A 17,420-nucleotide genomic window follows, 5' to 3' on the forward strand; every position below is an offset into this window, starting at 1 on the left:
TGTGTGTGTTGTGTGTGTGTGGTGTGTGTGTGTGTGTGTGTGTGTGTGTGTGTGTGTGTGTGTGTAGTGCGTGCGTGTGCGCGTGTGTGTGCGTGTGTGTGTGTGTGTGGTGGGCGCGCGTGCGTGCGCGTGCGTGTGTGTTGAAAAACAACTGAAAAACAGACATTTTGTGTCCGTGTAACAGATCCTCCTCGGCGTTCGAGCACACCTTTGTGGGGGAGACGCGCTGTGGCCACGTCATCGGTTTCCACAACTGGCTCCGCCTCTACGATGAGGAGCGCCGCGGAAACATCCGGCACAAGGGCTGCAGGGTGAGTTGTGCCGTTCCTCAAGTTGAATAAGTCTTACAGTTCAATCAATGATAAAATATAAAGGTTATGTTTTGATACTTCAATCCTGATGCTACAAAAGTGATATATCTACTAGTATCATCCATACCAAGGGGGTAAAAAAAACTTGATTTTAACCTGCTTGTTCATACGTTGTCCATTTTAGTGCTGTGACTGTGATGACCGCATCATCCTCACCATTGACTTCGACTGGAAGGGCAAGAGCAAGACCAGGGACAGCTTCTTTGTGGGCACGAGCCCGGAGTTCGAGCTGGCCCTGTACACCGTCTGCTTCCTGGCCGGGGACGGAGCAAAGACCGAGGTCGAACTTGGAGGAGAGAGAGTCACCATCGCCACTTATAAACTGAATGGCCAGATCGGGTCTTGCTATCCGATCCTACAGGTCAGTAATATAAGGTTGAAGTTTCAGAGATAAATTTCTGCTCCATCAAGCGCGAAGACAAGTGTCAAAGGAACGCTGCCATGCGGTTTTAAATGTCACTCATTCCCAGATATACTCAGTGTACTTCCTTCAACTATGACGGCACATTACATTGCATTGCATTGAACCTAGTTTCGATTACTTTGGTAAAGTAGTCTAATATAGTGGCGTCATGACATGTGTACAGTGAACAATAGAATTTTCTCATCTTTCACAGGAACAAGATCTATCAGACACGGAATCTGACACCGAGGTGAGAATTTACAATGATGCCATTATATAGATAGATATATATATATATTGTTTTCTTTTCAACAACATGCAATATCTCAGTTGCAATCTTGCAGTCTATACTTGAAAATTTGGCTCATGTCTCTGAACCCTCAGGACGAGAGTGACGACAACCTGTCGGCCGAGGGGCTGGACTTCTTGGAGTACCTGGAAGATCAGAACATCGGTCCAGAGATGGGGAAGCGGAGGCTGAAGGGAATCTACGAGGACGACTACACGGAGTCGTGTGGTAGGAGGTCCAGGACGCCCTTCTCACAGGTTCTCTTCACCCTCAAGAAGGAGGGCAAGGTCGAGGTTCACATCAACAACGATGGAGTAGACATCGTCACCATCCTTGAGCACACTTAGGTCCAGCAGTACACGGGGTTAAAAAGTCTATATAGATCTGTGTCAGGCTCACTTCATTCCGTAACGATATCAGTAACTCCACTGTGGTTTGACACAAGCACAGATCCATAGGCATAGCGTTTTATAGTGACGTGATGTATGCCATAATGTTGATATTATTACCTGTTGTGAACATAGCTGTAGAATCGACATTTTCCACAAGAAAGGTTTGACACTAAATGTTGGTCCCAGAGATTAAAAAATCACAAACCTGCTTGCTATTTGTGTCATCCCGGCTTTGATTGGAAGATAATGGTGTGTGGCATCTAACGCCGTATGTGTGATTCGCCGTTGTCTAGCCAGTCCTTTATCATGTTCATCAGGACTGGCAGACGAGCATAGGTTTGAATAGGGATCAGAAAAGAACCAGGGATAGGTGTGAACAAGGTGTGAATAGGGATCAGAACAGAACTACAATGAATGAATGAAGACCTTTATTGTACATTTTGCCCCACTGGGCTAAAGACAGGTCACATATTGACAAAGTACATCAATGTTGATAATAAAACGGCTATAGTACACAAGTACTTTCAACTTCCTCTCGCTTTCTGGTAATCTTATGAATGTAGTTGGCTGTATGAGTAGTTAGAGCTGGTTTGTTAAAGACTGCAAGGAATATAAATTTCTCTATACTATTCAAATACTATGACACTGCGACAAAAAAAAAAAATACATACAATCTGCACATGAATGCAAAAGTACCAGAACTAAAAAAACAAACGATACAAGGTGACGACGTCATGTTCAGAACACGAGTTTTCCTAACCGGAGGTATCGTTGCAGTACCATAACAAGACGCTGGGAGGGGGGGGGGCGTCGGGTACTGCGGCGGCAAAAATTTAATCTGTACCTCCTCGATCACACTACCGATATACCAAGCTATTCGTGGCTTCTTGAGTTATGATTTTCACAAACAATCTTGGCGAATAATAAAAGTTGACGCAGGTTTACGCCCGTCCAATGATGTCCAAATATGGCAAGAATGTCCATTTATGGCAAGGGGAGCCTCAACAGCCTGTGACACCGGCAACGGGTGGGAACTACGGTCCAGTAGCCTGGGCGAATTCGTCCTCTTCGCACATCATTAATATTTGTGTAGATGACGAGACTCCGCCGCTGTAGCTCAGAGTATTGATGTGCATCTACAAATAACAAAGATACACAAACACATGACCGTTTTCTGATGTGTATCGCACCATCGAGCTCTGTCCAGGAGCCTTCGCACGTGGAGAGTTCAGTTTTCTTTTCCTTCCGCAAGAGAAAGTAGTCCGTCACATGATTTGGTGAATCGACACGCCTTTATATTTACAATAAAGCTTGTCACTGGAGTTTTTAACCATGAATTACTATATTTTCAACTTATCTACAGTATATAAGCCTCCATTTTTTCTTTAATTTCGAAAATTTATGCTGATGACCGCTTGAACCGCGGAGTAATTCGAACTACAGAGAAAAGGGCGGCGTTTTGATTAGTGACCTTGCACGCACAGATGGTGGCCGCATCATAACAAGTTTCCAAGAACCAAGAGGACAGTTCAGTGTCAAAATCTCTGTGGACCAAGCTAAACCAGTGGCTGTTCGCCATACAAGGCTCACGCAGCCTCTTCCGCGACCGTCCAAACTTCCAAAATGGCGAGTAAAATCGCGAGCGAAGACTTTGACGAAGAGTTCCTGACGTGCGAGGTCTGCTTGATGCTCTTCCGAGACCCCAAAATCCTGCCATGTCTGCACACGTTCTGCAGGGAGTGTTTGAAAGGCTGGGCAAATTTGGCCAAAACCAAACAACAGCAACTGAAGTGCCCAACCTGCCGCGTATCGGTCAGGCTACCGGACCAGGGCGTCGACGGACTCAGGACCAACTTTTACGTCAACAAACTGCTGGACTTCGTAGCGGCCAAGGAGGACAAGAAAGTCGAGAAAGGGGCAGAGCCGAACAACAACAAGGATGTGGAGGGGTCGAAGCCGCGAGACTCGTGCACACCGGTGGTTCACCGCACGCTTCCACCTTCGAAAGGCCGAGAAGTTACCGTTGAAGAACCCCCGAAGGCAGCACAAGAGGGCACCAGTAAGTACCATGTTATGTAGACCCCTCTCTAGGGTATATAACGGTTAGCATCTGTCAAGGAAGTTGTGAAAGCTGTGAAGCACAGTGTAACAGTGCTAACTGAAAGATATATAATATATGATCCTCAAAAGACTGACATATACAAGTCTCCCTGGACTGACAAAGGAGGTTAAATTTGATTTTAAACTTCCTTGGACTGGCAAACGAGATATCTAAGAAACTAGAGTCAGTTTTTGTAAAATTGTAAATCTTGTCTCATTGATTATGCAAATAAAGTTTAAATTATCAGCAGAATGATTTTTGTGTTATATTTTTAGAGCCAAGTGTGCCGTGCGAGAGGGATGTGGTGGTTCACCGCACGTCAGTTCCACCTCCGAAAGGCCCAAAAGTTACCACCCAAGAACCCCTGAAGGCAGAGGGAAGCACCGGTAAGTTTCACAGTAAAGTTAAACCTAAAACACCATGTTATATAGACCCCTCCAGGGAATAATTTATAACGGTTATCTGTCAAGCAGCTTGCAGGAAGTTGTGAAACACAGAGCACTCGAAAATGTGTGACAAACGAGGTATCTAGACTGGAGTTTTGTAAAATTATATGCATTTGTATTGGTCTTGTCTCATAAATTTCATCATGCAAATAATGTGTAATCAGCAGAATGATTTTTTGTGTTCAAGTCCAACGCAGTCAAAGCTCTTTGATCCTTCTTTGATCTTCTTTGTTACTCATCCCCTGCAGTTCTAAAACTAACTGCTAGGGTGCTGTAACATACCAACATCTAAAGAACATTTGGGGTGGGCTCCTTGGACATATGTGCTCAGGAATTTATATTTTTATATATATATATATAATAGAGCCAAGTGTGCGGTGCGAGGGGGATGTGGAGGGGTGCAAACCGGTTAACCGCACGTCAGTTCCACCTCCGAAAGGCCGCCAAGTTACTATCCAAGAACCCCAGAAGGCAGAGGGAGGCACCAGTAAGTTTTACAACAAACATGACGATGATGTTATATAGACCTCTGTAGAGAAAATAATGGTTACGCATCTGTCTGTCAAGGTAGTTGTGAAACATAGGGTACAGGGCACTTGAGAGAAAATAATGGTCCTCAAATTAGTCAAAAGACTGTGAGTCTGTGACAAACGAATATTCTAAGAAACTAGAGTTTTTGTAAAGTAAATCTTGTCTCATTGATTATGCAAATAATGTTTAATCGGGAGAATGATTTTTGTGTTATAATTTATACTTTTAGAGCCAAGTGTGCTGTGCGAGAGGGATGTGGTGGTTCACCGCACGTCAGTTCCACCTCCGAAAGGCCCAAAAGTTACCACTGAAGAACCCCTGAAGGCAGCACAAGTCACCAGTAAGTTGGTTTCACAGTAAATGACATCTTATATTAACCTCTCAAGGGAAATGTAACAGTTTAGCATCTGTCAAGGAAGATGTGAAACACAGACTGACAGAGCATTCGAAAGAAAATTTTGGTCCCCAAATTATTATATCATATATGACAAACGATGTATCTAGAGTTTTTGTAAAGTTTTGTATTGATCTCGTCTCATTGATTATGCAAACAATGTTTTATCAGCAGAATGATTTTTGTGTTTCAGTCTAAGCTATGTGCTTCATCAATAAATAATTTTGTACAATCCATCTTTCTGAGTTGGTCTCAGCCACTGCAGTTCCAAAACTGAAACTACACCATATTGTTCTGTTGTCATAAGCTATCTGTCATTCAAAAATCAAGACCACAGGATAAAAGATACAGCACTACTTTCGAACCAAGTATTTTGGGGCTTCTGTACCATAGTGATATTATTACATGTAGTATCAAAACCAAATGACGTGATGCCTTTGACATCATGTGCTCAGGAACTTACGACTTGAAAAAAATTGTTATTTTCTGATTCTCGGCTTTCAACCCATGTAAGGTTAACATACTATGGTTTTTTTTTACCCTTTACAGGCAAAGTGTCTGACATTGCTGCCAAGCTGTGGGCTCTCGACCACAACCGCCTGAGGAGAGGGATAGAGTATGACATTAACCCATACGTATGTATGATTTCAAGTCTTGGAACAATATGTTTCTTGTCAGTAATATCTTCATATTTGAAATCCAATGCAGTAGCCTCTTTGAGTTGAATAAAAGTTTTCTATTTCTGTGTGTAATGGTTGGCTGGTTAAACTGTATGTACTGCACATTTGTTTTTGATCATTACATTTTTATTTGATCTACTTTTGATGTAGGGCGGCGATCTGTTTTCCTTTGTGAAATGGCACAAGTTTGAATGGATTCCAACTTACAAAGGTGAGCAGGATACATAGACTGTCAAAAGTCTTGTGGCCACCAAAAAGTCACCAAAATATGTGCAGAACATTATATTTTGGTGACTTTTTTTGTGACCACAACTTCATATTGTGAATATTAGTATGGAAAATACGTAGCCCAATAACATGATAACAGAAGTTAGCATTTTGTACCAGACATACCCAACATGAACCTCTGTTGCACATTAATGTCCATGGAAATGAACATACTGAGTTTTCACAATCCCTTGCAGTTGGCAGTTTTTTTTGCTACAAAGCCTTTTGCAAATATATTGCATCTACTGTAACATGATCTTTCGGACTGTCAGGTGTGTAATTGTTACCATGTTCCCTGTGCAGCCTTTCTGAAATTGCTGCACAACTACGACGAAGATGGTGACTTCGAGGAAGAGGATGTGACAGAGAAAGAGCAGAACGACGCCCGTGCGTTCCTGAACCGTTGCCTGGATACCAAAGTGATGGAGGAGGCGCATGCTTTCTTGGCTAAGGAAGGTGAGATCACCAGCTGAGAGTTAATTAAGCTTAAAGCCATCCAATGCAATTTCAGGGCAGGGAAGCAAAATATATTCAGGACAAGAAAATCTGTCGATATTGACATATACTGCCATTCCTTAGCATGTTTTCGTCATCATTTCATAAAATTGACTTTGAAAATCCAGTTTTACTGTCCTGAAATTACACAGCTGCGACTTCCTGAATGTTACGGCCATCTTCAGGATGAATGACCTATCATGAATGATGTTTGTAAGTTCAGCCGAAATGTGGTAAATCAAAAGGTCAGATTTAATCAGAGCTAAACTTTGCAGCATTGGTCATCATATTTATTTTCCGATGGAACTACAGTCAAGAATATATGGATACCGGACACTAATATTGAAAGGCCAACTTGTTACGTTACTTCTATATTATTTGATTTGATTTGATTAATCATATTTCGTTACTTTGATTAGCTAACTCCACTTTTGGTTAATTATCTACTTTTGGTTGACAAACCTTTTGACCTATCATTATGATTTGATAACTGAATGATTATGATTGCTTCTATGCTGCCTTGTTTCATTTTGGTTGTATAATGAGTTAGCTACGATTTTCGTTTTGTTCACGATGAGTTTATCTATTTTAATTGACCTGTGTTAGTTCTTCTTTTATCTTAATTATTATGTAATGTAATTTTATGTTGGGGTTATCCCCCCAGGAATCTTTGAAAACCGCCATACAGGCGACATGTATATCCTGGATAAATAAAAAAATAAACAAATAAATAAAATAAATAATAAATAAATTTTTTTTTCAGGATGTGTGCCAGAAAGTAGGAATGGCTTCAAGTACATGTTATACAATCTGTGGTTCACACCTTACGCTAGGAGTTACGATGACTGGGGTGATGGGTAAGTTAATTTTCACAGGGTTGACAAAAAGTGCTGTATGTGTGTGTGCATGCTGTATGTGTTTGTATGACAAGTCTGCCAATGTAGGCAGTAAGACCAATTGCCACCATGTGATTTTTTGCTTCATGCTGTGCTATATGACTTGTCAAATACAAATGTATAAACTAGAACATAAAAAATGGGAAATTTTTGTGTCCACACCACAGGTCGGACTGGAGCACTGCATTCGAGCACACCTTCGTGGGAGAGACGCGCTGTGGCAACATGATCGGTTGTTTCCAGAACTGGCTCCAGCTTTGCAATGACGAGCAATCGGGCAACATCCAACACAAGGGAGCCTCGGTGAGTTGTTGTACCATCCAGTGAACTCAATTTTCTTTGTTTGTTAAGAATCAATAATCTTTTTTTATTAGAATGAAGCAGAAAATTTTTTAACATTAACGATCAATTTGTATTTATTGGCAACGAAACTAAATCTAATCATTACAAGGATAAGCACAGCCAGAACTAAGCTGGTAATGACTGACCCACAAAAAGTACAAAAAACAAACGAGCTAAAATCTAATTAGGCCTAGGAAAAAATGTTTTGTTTCCTGTTTCCTTAATTTTGGATCACTAGAGATTGCCAATATCTAAAAAAAAAAAGAAAGAAAACATGAAAAGATAATCCGTACCTACCGACCCTAATTTTCTTTATGACTGAAATGGGAAGCACAAGATTTTTCCTAGGTCTTACAAATGTTAAGGGTACATATCACTAATTCTTACATTGCCTATTCTAGTGTTGTGACTGTGACGGCCGCATCATCCTCACCGTTGACCTGGACTGGAAAGGCCCAACTGAGATCTTTGTGGGCACGAGCCCGGAGTTTGAGCTGGCCCTGTACACCGTCTGCTTCCTGGCTGGGGACGGACTGCAGACAGAGGTCATCCTCGGGGGTCAGACGGTCACTATCAACACTCATAAATGGAAGGGCCATCTCGCGTCTTGCTATCCGACGGTGCAGGTCAGTAAGGTGGAAGTTTGTCCATGAAGCTTGTCCATGTAGGACTCTGCCGTGTGGCTTTATGTATTATTCATTGGCTTGCACTGTGTGTATGTAGCACTCCCAGAGTGATCACATTAAAATTAAAGTCACTTCACGGATGCCACTTACGAATATTACATTGCATTAAAAACCCAGTTTGGATGAGTTAGACAATTGATTACCTCGGTAGTGGTATCACAACAAGTATATTGTGGATAACTGTATATTCAAAAGTTCTGAGTATTTACGCTGGTAATGGTATTCAGTTATGGTATACTTGTTTTCATTTCTTTTTACAGCAGTTGCGCAGTAACTTTTCCTGTTCACGGCAACAAGACTGGTCAGACACGGAATCAGAGTCAGAGGTAAGAACTTACATAGTTCCAAGAATCTGAAATGTCTGACAGTTATGCTATTCATTTTCATTTTCTTTTTACAGTTCCACAATAACACGGATCCATGTAGCCTGGTTAGCAAACCTATTATAGCTCCCGAGTCCTACATCCTCTCCGCTGTTTGCGGGAGCTATAATAGGTTTGGTAACCAGGCTAAGGTTACCAAACCCTTGCAGTCTTTACTGTTTCCTTAATATTTGACCCCATGAATGTCTAACACTCAGGATGACAGCTACGACAGGCAGCTCGCAGAAGGCCTGGACTTCATGCAGTACCTACAAGAACAGGGCTACTCTCCGGAGATGAAGAGGAGGAAGCTGAAGTGGATCTACGAGAACGACTACACGCACTTGTGCGGGAGGAGGGAAGGAACAGCCTTCTCACAGGTCCTGTACACCCTCAAGATGGACGGCAGGGCCGAGGTCTACACTGACTATTTCGGGGTAGAGGTGGTCGCTTTCCTGTAGTTAGAGTTAAAGAGTTAAAGTTAAAGAGTTAAAGTTAGAGTTAAAGAGTTGAAGATCTATTTTCCTATTTTCGTGTGGTTGACACAAGCGTAGAGTAGAGAAGAGTTTTATTTAGTTTTATAGCAACCGGACTCATGTAAAAGATCTGTCTACGCGACTCGATTTTAGATGTTGCAATCATTGATGTAGAATCTTATGTTCCACAAATCTATTTTTACGTTTGCCGCCATGCGGCGGCAAACGTAAACATACGAAAACAATGCTTCCATCAACCCTTCGTTGGGTGAACATTTTCGTTTGGGTGTTGCATTCAATGTTTATCTATTATGTTTGCACTTTTTATTGTGGGATGGTCCTACCAGATCACATAAACGCAATTCTTATGTGACAAAGTTATCAAAACTTAGACTTGAATTGTCTAAAAAATAATTAATCTGTACTACTGTATGCCCAAAGTGATTCTCAGAAGATGATAAAAATTGACATAATGGCCTTGATGAATGAATCGCATAAATTATGTTAATGTAGATGACAAGTAAAACATTGGGTGTTGCATTCAATGTTTATCTATTATGTTTGCATTTTTTATTGTGGGATGGACCTACCAGATCACATAAACGCAATTCTTATATGACAAAGTTATCAAAAATTAGACTTGAATTGTCTAAAAAATAATTAATCTGTACTACTGTATGCCCAAAGTGATTCTCAGAAGATTATAAAATTGACATAATGGCCTTGATGAATGAATCGCATAAATTATGTTAATGTAGATGACAAGTAAAACATTTGCGCTCGCGCAACGTCTGTAATTAGTGGACAAATATTCCAACAACGATGTTTTAATTGTGGTCCACTACATTGTTGCTAAGTTTCCACACTAAAGAAACTTTTAAAGTACCCTTTTGCCGAAATATACGCCCTTGGCTGTGAAGAGAGAGAGTACTAGTATCCGGCCCACCGCCATATTTACTAACCGGAAGATGTACTATTTCACTACATCGCTAGATGTCGCTGTTCATGTTGCTCTTGGAAGCCCCCGGATGTACTAGAGGGCATGTATGGGGGTGATAGTGATTACGGATTACGCAAAATTTTCGCCACCGATTACGAATTAAGTAAAATTCTCAGAGCTATTAAAACTTTATGCATTAAGGCTAATATAATATTACGAATTTCATTGATTTGGAGGGCGACTGCCAACGGATTACGAAGACTTAAATGGTCCGATTACGCCTCAGGAAAAAGGGTATGCAGGCTTCTACAACGAGCATTCCAGCTCTCAGGTACGTACCGTACCTCAGTATTTACGCCATATAAATGTAAAAATATCAGCAATGTTATGAGTATTAGGCATAGAGTTACAGGAAAATAGTATAGCTAAAAGTACCATGGGCAAGGGTGATCAATCTAATTGTGCTTTGACGCGCTGTTTAACAATATTTAGTAGTCAAACTGACTGCCCCCCTCCTCTTTGGATTTACAAATGCGTCTAACAATCTCTTTTCGGTATGATCAAATTATGCAAGGCTAAGTTTCTTGCTTTAATATTAAAATTAATTACCGGCAGATGCTTGCCAATCTTAAAGTTTGTTCTCTGGAGTGTTTCTACCGTATCGCCTTAATTTTTGTACTGTTGCATAAATTATTATTTTCTTTCTTACAAATTTTCGCTGTCAGTGGGGGGGGCGGTTCAGGCTTTTCATTCGTCGCCAGTATTTTGTTGAAAAAACTTTGAGCTTTCAAGCTATTCGGTTCACACGTAAATCTTTCCTGGTATCAAACATATCTCAATTTCATCAAGAAATTTGAGTGTACTCAGAAACCTAAGAATTGTTCATCAATATGGCAACATATAGAAGCTCTCTCAGCAGTATATGGGTAATTTTGAAGACTTTGATGTGTTCTTTTAGCAACGAGAACTCAATATTTATGTGCACAGTTGCAAATTTTATGTTGAAACAAATTATTTGTCATCTCTTTCAGATGTGTCTTTGGCATTTGGATACCACAAAGCAATCAACCTATGCCACCATTCACTCAATACCAGCCTGTGCCACCGTGCACTCAATACCAGCCTGTGCCACCGTGCACTCAATACTAATGTGCCATTGTGCAGAACTTGCAGATTGTATACTGGATGAGTCCATGTCTCACGAGTGAATTATTAAAACCAGAAACTGTATCTTGCCCTGAAACCAAATATTCAATAAACAATCTGAACACATACATTTAGAATCTGTGTATACTTGTGTCACATTTCTTACATATAAGCCATTAATTGCCTTTGCCCACAATGTGTGAAGCTATACTATCAGGAAAAAAAAAGGTAACAACATTTTCAGTGAAACTAGCAGAGGTGGCATGTGATTTTCTTGTGCAAAAGTACAATGGCGGCAAACGTCAGCTTTTGTAAAAGCACTTGTTTTTTTAGTTTTGGTTTTTTTTATAGGCAGAAGCCATAGATATGGTGAGCAGTTCCAAGCTGAACAGATAGGTGTCGCTTTTAAGTGGTTCAGATCAGACATCCGGGGGAGGAATCGTTGTCTATTGCCTAGAAGGGAATGCTATCTTCCATGATATCCAACATAATGACGCATATTCCATGACGCTTCGTACCTGGGCCTTGTACACTGTGGCTCTTCCTTTGGTGTCGAGCTTTTGGGCAACTCGCCGTATAGCTCCGAGCTTTTGTCCAGCTCTTGCACCAATGTTGGAGATGTGCTTGGCCTAGGTGAGCTTTTTGTCAACAGTGACACCAAGGATTTCCAGTCCATTCTTTTCTGCCAGTCTGGTGTTACCAAAGACAAAAAAAAGACAGGCTGCCTGATGTTACGAGTACATGGGAACTCAGCAGCTGGTAGTAGGGGGTTTTTTGCATCACAGGCTGTTCAATTATGGAACAGTCCATGGCCAGGAAGTAATGGCATCAGTAGGACTGTAAAAATCACCAAGATGTTAAAGGGACCAACCATTTGTTTTAATACCCCGGGAAACCAAGGTACAAGGACACTGATGTCATGTTTTGAAAATGTTAAGTGGGCCAACCACACAAGAAAAAAATATCTTTGCCAGTCATTGATATCTTATCTAATCTTTTGTGCGTCAAACTACTCAGTTAGTACGCATATTAAGTCAGGATGTGTGACCATTCTGTTTACCAATGTCAGGTGTTATTGTTGCTGTGAAAGAAGGGTGATGATGTAATTGTGACAATAACAACCTCGGAAATAAAGTATCATAAAGTCAACCAGAATTAAGTTGTTTTTTTTGCAATGAAGTTATAGAAAAATCTGTTGGCAAATTCTCCTCTCCAAGCAGAGGTTGGTGGGGTAGTGACAGAAAACGTGATAAGCATGTGATATGATAAAAGGTCACAATTTCCCCAGCAACCTCTGCTTGGAGAGTAGGTTGATTCTTGTACAAACAAAATGTGTCAGCAAACTTGTATCAGTGAAATTTATAGCCAGAGTAGCAAAGTATTGACTATTGTGAATAAGTCCTGTGCCAGGGCACAGCTTACCAGACGTCAGGACAAAAAACAGTCTGCATACCCAGCCTAAACTCCAAGGAAGAAGAAAAACAGAGCTGGCAATGATGTCATAGTTGATAAGAAAATGACCGCAGCCTTGCGTATATACATGTACCTATGACGGATTTCCAATGGAATGATCATATTTACATACACTAATTTGTTTGCCGCCACTCTGCGTACTGTACCGCGCCTTGTGTTGTCCGGATCCTTGCGAACATAAAAGCCGGTGGTCTGCTGCCTAAGATACTTCATAGCTTTGAAAGTTTGGCCTACTAGTAAACTTATCGATCTGTTCAACTTATTTCGAGGAAGATGTTAACTGTGTTTTTCCTGATCATCGTATCGACTTCTTCATGTGAGTATACATCCCAGCAACTTGTGTATTTTTACTGTATTTTTTTGGTCTGTAAATACTGTTACATATTAGATAACATTAAATCAAAATAGTGAAAGTGGCTTGATGATTACCATGATAGCATGACATTCCAACCAAGTAAGTAGTGTAATGTGTAGCATTCCCAATCGCCGAAATGCGCTTTACTGTATATAGCTACTCTCCCTATGTATTTGCAATAACACTTGTATTACCTTATGATAATTCCCGTAGATCGAGTTTTTAAAGCTACAATTCCCTCAATGTTATTTCCAGCTGATGCCCAGTCTGTCTGCGAGCATCCCGCCAACCTGACAGCCGACAGCGGTCAGTTCTCCAGCCCAGGCCACCCTAACAACTACCCCATCAACACGCAGTGCTCGTGGAGGATAACTGTGCCGGAGGGGAAGCTCGTCAGGATCTCGTTCTTGACCTTTGACCTAGAAGACAGCTCTGGGTGTGGGTACGACTCCCTGGTTGTCCATGATGGCGACAGCGCGCTCGACTACAGACTTCTCAGCACCTGTGGAAGCAATGTGAGTTTCAACCAGGTGGCAGTAAGCATCACAAATTTTACTTTGCTGGGAATGGCAAAAAAAAAAAAGAACTATATTTTGTTTATAAAAGCTGTCCTTTTTACCCAATACCAATCTAATAGCCTCTACCAGGCTTCAGATGTGGCTGGAAAGAGCAAATAGACAAACTGTACTCACCAGTTTTGGGCAATTTCTATTTTTCCAGTTGCCTCTGAAGCTTGGAAGGGCTACCAATCTGACACATCAAAAGATATTGATACATTCAATGTCACAAGGAATAAATTTGACCTTACCTGTAGGTTCCAAGGTCCACAGTTTCCTCAACAAACACCGTCCTTGTGGTGTTTACGTCAGACGGTTCAATCACCAAAGCCGGCTTTTCTGCTGTCTTTTCCTCCGAAGATGCACCAGGTGAATTTATGAATTTCATCACGTTGGTAAATGAATATTATAGTTGGAACCAAGGGAAGCTTGACCCAGTGAGTTGGTGAGTGGTAAATGAATAGCAAAGTTCTTTATTCACAACCACTTGTTTAACAATAGCCGGTATTTCGATGACTGTTCTTCATCAGGGCAATTAAGACTGGTTCACTTCACCTAAGTGAGGTGTTACTGGCTTTTCCGTGCACCTAGCTTCAGTACACAGTGAACCAGTCACGGATAAAATGTGAGTATATTTTTATGAAGATTGAAAATTATGACCTCTTGTTTGTTACTTTGTTTCAGCAACCTGTGGACCAGATGAATTCACCTGCGCAACAGGCGGCTGTGTACACATCAATGCAACATGTGATGGTGTCAACGACTGCGGAGATAATAGTGACGAGTACACATGTGGTATGTACGTCATGAGACTGTCAATGTAGCAATGTCATGATGACAGCCACAGTGTATTGTCTATACTATTAGATATTATCATGTCAACAGAACAAACATTCACTACACATACCTGCACAAAACCTGTTTTTTTTTCACGGTTTTCATTGGATGTTTGGTCAACGTTGCATCAAACTTTTGCAAGTTAAATACGATATATTTTCCGACACAACATCTGAAATATAGATGTTAAGTTATATACGCAAATATGACCTAAGATTCACATATGGGCAGTATGCTTCTGCCGATGTGCTGAACCCAATGACTTTTTCTTTTTTGCAACGTATGATGCACTGCTCACCGAGTCACGTTTGTCATCTGTATAACGTGAGGTCACAGAAGTGATGGAATGCTCATTCCTTGACAAAGACTGTAGTTGTATGGTTAAAAAAATTGGGTAGGTCCAATCCCTTGTGTTGGAACTTTAAACTGCTTTTACATAATGACATTTCTCTTGCTGGCCAGGTGAGGTCCCGTGCGGCGTGACGCCCATCCCGCCCGTGTTCCCCGCCAGTCGGATAGTGGGGGGGTCGGAGGCGTACCCCGGCAGCTGGCCGTGGCAGGTGGACGTGCGGCACCGAGGCGGGCACATCTGCGGCGGTGCCCTGATCCACAGGGAGTGGGTACTCAGCGCCGCTCACTGCTTCCAGAGGTTAGTATAGGGAAGATAGCTGCCATTTTACTTGTATCCTGGGACTCCCATACTTGGTCCCTAAAATTTTGCTTCCATAGTCCCTCCCTAAACTTTTTTAGGGAGTGAGTATGGGAGCCCCAGTATAACAAGTAGGGTAGCACCCAGGCTACAAGGAAGATGCATCAACTTGGTCATTCCTTGTAATGTGAAAATATAATGTGTTATTGCTACATGTTAAAGTCCTTGTGCATTTATCAAGTTTTCCTGCACTTCTGTTGTCCCAATACAATAAACTTCATATTGTCTTACTTAGGACCAAAACATGTACACTGTCTCCTACCTTTCGCAAAACCTTTCTTCACATATAAGTTGTGGGACTTATTTTCCCTTCCCTCTGGCTTCTCATCTTCAGCAAAGAGCTGAGCATGTACACCTTCATCCTGGGCAAGTACCACGAGTTTGCCACGGACGCCACAGAGCAGGTCTTCAACCCCGCAGTCATCATCAGGCACTCTGGTTATGACGTACGTACAAAATTGAGGTTGACAGAATTGATTTAATAAATCCAAAATAATTCATACTACATGTATATGTTTTGCATACCTCTAATCGTTTTGCACACAGGAGGCACAAGGTTTTTTTTATTGTTCTTTTGCGTCTTTTTTCATTTTCATCCCGTTTATCTGTGCATCCCCTGCTGCCCTCCCAATGTTTTGACACAGAAGTAGAAAAGCCGTCTCTACTACAATGTTACTGATATACGCAGAATGTAAAGATGGATGGAGATGTTTAGTAATTATGTACCCTTTTATGTTTTGTTATATTCAGTGGCGCACTTCAGACAACGACATCGTGTTGATCAAGCTTGCGTCTCCGGCCACCCTGACACAGCACGTCCAGCCCGTCTGTCTCCCGCAGGCCAACCCCAAAGCCGGGCAGCTCGCCGTGGCCACAGGATGGGGGTACACACAAGGTAAGATTGGAACGAGGGGGAAATAGGGCCACAGAAGCTGTCTTTAACTTCCCAAGCACAGGTTTTGGCTTCACGTAATTTTTAACAGTTTTATCAGGCTTTATTTTTTGTACTGGTATCTTTTTTTTTTACGCCAGTGAGAATGCCTGGCCAATTTGATAACTGTATTTCAGCCACCAAAAGATCTTCTTGGGGATTAGCTGTCTTAGTAAAGCAAACAAACTTTATATCTCTCTTTCTTATATAAACTCAGCGTCACGGTCAAGAACAGCCTCTGTAACTGTATCTGTATAGCCGGTATAACTGCCATTCCGCATAGCACACCAGCTAAGCTTGGATTATGTTGGTAGGATAATGATGAACAACAATCATCATCCTCTGAAAAGTGAAGACTGTGTTTTCCATGACATGTGTGCAGGTACAGGCGGTGCTGATGTGTTGAAGCAGGTTCTGCTGCCGATAGTGAAAACCAGTAAGTGTAACTCCACCTCCATGCATGATGGCAGCATCACGGAGAACATGCTGTGTGCTGGGTACGAGGAGGGGCAGCAGGACACATGTGATGTAAGTACAAGCTGGTTTATCTGCCAGGCAGCAGTACACGCCAGCTTCTGTATCTGTATAGTGGGTATAACTGCCCTTCGATGTAACACATCAGCTTCTGTATCTGTAACCATATACCCGATATAACCGCCCTTCGGCATAATATACCAGCTTCTGTATTGGCATAACATACCAGCTTCTGCACCTGTATCTGTATAGCTGGTACAACTGTCCTTCAGCCGCAGCGTAACAGACCAGCTTCTGTATCTGTATAACCTCCGCTTGGGGTTTATTATCTAAGAATCAACTATGCTGTTGCCACTTTCTGGTGGTCCCCTAGATCAGTTTTCCCATCGATCCAGGTATTCAATTTAAGAAACCTGTCTACAGTGGCCACCTGTGAACTGTGACCATTTCCTCCAAGTACCATGAGTTGTCAATGGTCACTATATAGACAGTATAAATTTTTTTCCAGTGTCTTTAAGGCAGTGTTAACATTTTTGCCAGGGAGACAGTGGCGGGCCTCTCGTGTACCCTGACGTCACCGACCAGACATGGCGACTGGCGGGTCTGACCAGCTGGGGGAGCGTGCCGTGTGCAGCGAGCATGCGCCCCGGGGTGTACACCCGCGTCACCAGGTACATCCACTGGATACACGAGAAAATGGCAGCCTATTGAGACCCCCACGATGCCCACAGTCTTTCACTGAAAGTGATCCAACTACACACTGAATGGTTATAAGCCCGAATGGTCTGGAAAGAGTAACGGTTATTCTTGGCAAATTAGGTTACCGTTGTATTAACAACACTGCGTAGCAAGGATTTTTAAAACTTA

The 17,420-nt window shown here is 41.9% G+C and overlaps 3 protein-coding genes and 1 long non-coding RNA gene across 5 annotated transcripts in view; all 4 read left to right on the forward strand.

The window, feature by feature from the left end:
• LOC109472353 (poly(U)-specific endoribonuclease-B-like) overlaps positions 1 to 1,976 on the forward strand; it is a 3,890-nt gene extending 1,914 nt beyond the window's left edge. Inside the window, exons 6-9 of the mRNA XM_019772065.1 lie at positions 185 to 311; positions 496 to 732; positions 989 to 1,024; positions 1,159 to 1,976. Coding sequence (XP_019627624.1) covers positions 185 to 311; positions 496 to 732; positions 989 to 1,024; positions 1,159 to 1,410 — 652 coding nt within the window. The 3' untranslated portion in view covers positions 1,411 to 1,976. The remainder of the gene's footprint in view (positions 1 to 184; positions 312 to 495; positions 733 to 988; positions 1,025 to 1,158) is intronic.
• Positions 1,977 to 2,919: 943 nt separating this feature from the next.
• On the forward strand, positions 2,920 to 9,332 carry LOC109472329. 2 transcript variants are annotated; one of them, XM_019772026.1, is made up of 12 exons: positions 2,921 to 3,514; positions 3,832 to 3,942; positions 4,367 to 4,489; positions 4,763 to 4,873; positions 5,477 to 5,562; positions 5,758 to 5,818; positions 6,178 to 6,330; positions 7,133 to 7,226; positions 7,433 to 7,568; positions 8,009 to 8,233; positions 8,554 to 8,619; positions 8,874 to 9,332. In XM_019772026.1, the coding sequence occupies exons 1-12, from the start codon at positions 3,079 to 3,081 to the stop codon at positions 9,114 to 9,116; spliced, it is 1,845 nt and encodes a 614-aa protein (XP_019627585.1). In that variant the 5' UTR covers positions 2,921 to 3,078; the 3' UTR covers positions 9,117 to 9,332. The 2 variants fall into 2 exon arrangements, with proteins under 2 accessions (XP_019627586.1, XP_019627585.1); XM_019772027.1 differs by lacking the exon at positions 4,367 to 4,489 and having other exon boundaries at positions 2,920 to 3,514.
• A 739-nt stretch (positions 9,333 to 10,071) lies between these two features.
• LOC109472351 lies at positions 10,072 to 11,345 on the forward strand. The gene is made up of 2 exons (XR_002140361.1): positions 10,072 to 10,402; positions 11,103 to 11,345. It is a non-coding gene; the product is annotated as an uncharacterized LOC109472351 (long non-coding RNA).
• Positions 11,346 to 12,749: 1,404 nt separating this feature from the next.
• On the forward strand, positions 12,750 to 17,420 carry LOC109472155 (trypsin-like). Its single transcript, XM_019771728.1, has 9 exons — positions 12,750 to 13,006; positions 13,301 to 13,560; positions 13,860 to 13,971; positions 14,287 to 14,397; positions 14,902 to 15,088; positions 15,483 to 15,594; positions 15,899 to 16,043; positions 16,462 to 16,607; positions 17,094 to 17,420. The coding sequence occupies exons 1-9, from the start codon at positions 12,964 to 12,966 to the stop codon at positions 17,262 to 17,264; spliced, it is 1,287 nt and encodes a 428-aa protein (XP_019627287.1). The 5' UTR covers positions 12,750 to 12,963; the 3' UTR covers positions 17,265 to 17,420.

The sequence above is a fragment of the Branchiostoma belcheri genome, unplaced genomic scaffold (assembly GCF_001625305.1).
Source record: "Branchiostoma belcheri isolate BF01 breed outbred unplaced genomic scaffold, Haploidv18h27 scaffold27, whole genome shotgun sequence".
NCBI lineage: Eukaryota > Metazoa > Chordata > Leptocardii > Amphioxiformes > Branchiostomatidae > Branchiostoma > Branchiostoma belcheri.

Bases quoted from the DNA above. Each gene is read 5' to 3' on its own strand.
- LOC109472329 (XM_019772026.1), top strand. From the start codon at position 3,079: ATGGCGAGTAAAATCGCGAGCGAAGACTTTGACGAAGAGTTCCTGACG. The intron at 7,569-8,008 runs GTGAGTTGTTGT...TGCCTATTCTAG, and splicing joins TCCAACACAAGGGAGCCTCG to TGTTGTGACTGTGACGGCCG. The intron at 8,620-8,873 runs GTAAGAACTTAC...TCTAACACTCAG, and splicing joins ACACGGAATCAGAGTCAGAG to GATGACAGCTACGACAGGCA.
- LOC109472155 (XM_019771728.1), top strand. From the start codon at position 12,964: ATGTTAACTGTGTTTTTCCTGATCATCGTATCGACTTCTTCAT. The intron at 14,398-14,901 runs GTATGTACGTCA...CTTGCTGGCCAG, and splicing joins TAGTGACGAGTACACATGTG to GTGAGGTCCCGTGCGGCGTG. The intron at 16,044-16,461 runs GTAAGATTGGAA...ACATGTGTGCAG, and splicing joins AGGATGGGGGTACACACAAG to GTACAGGCGGTGCTGATGTG.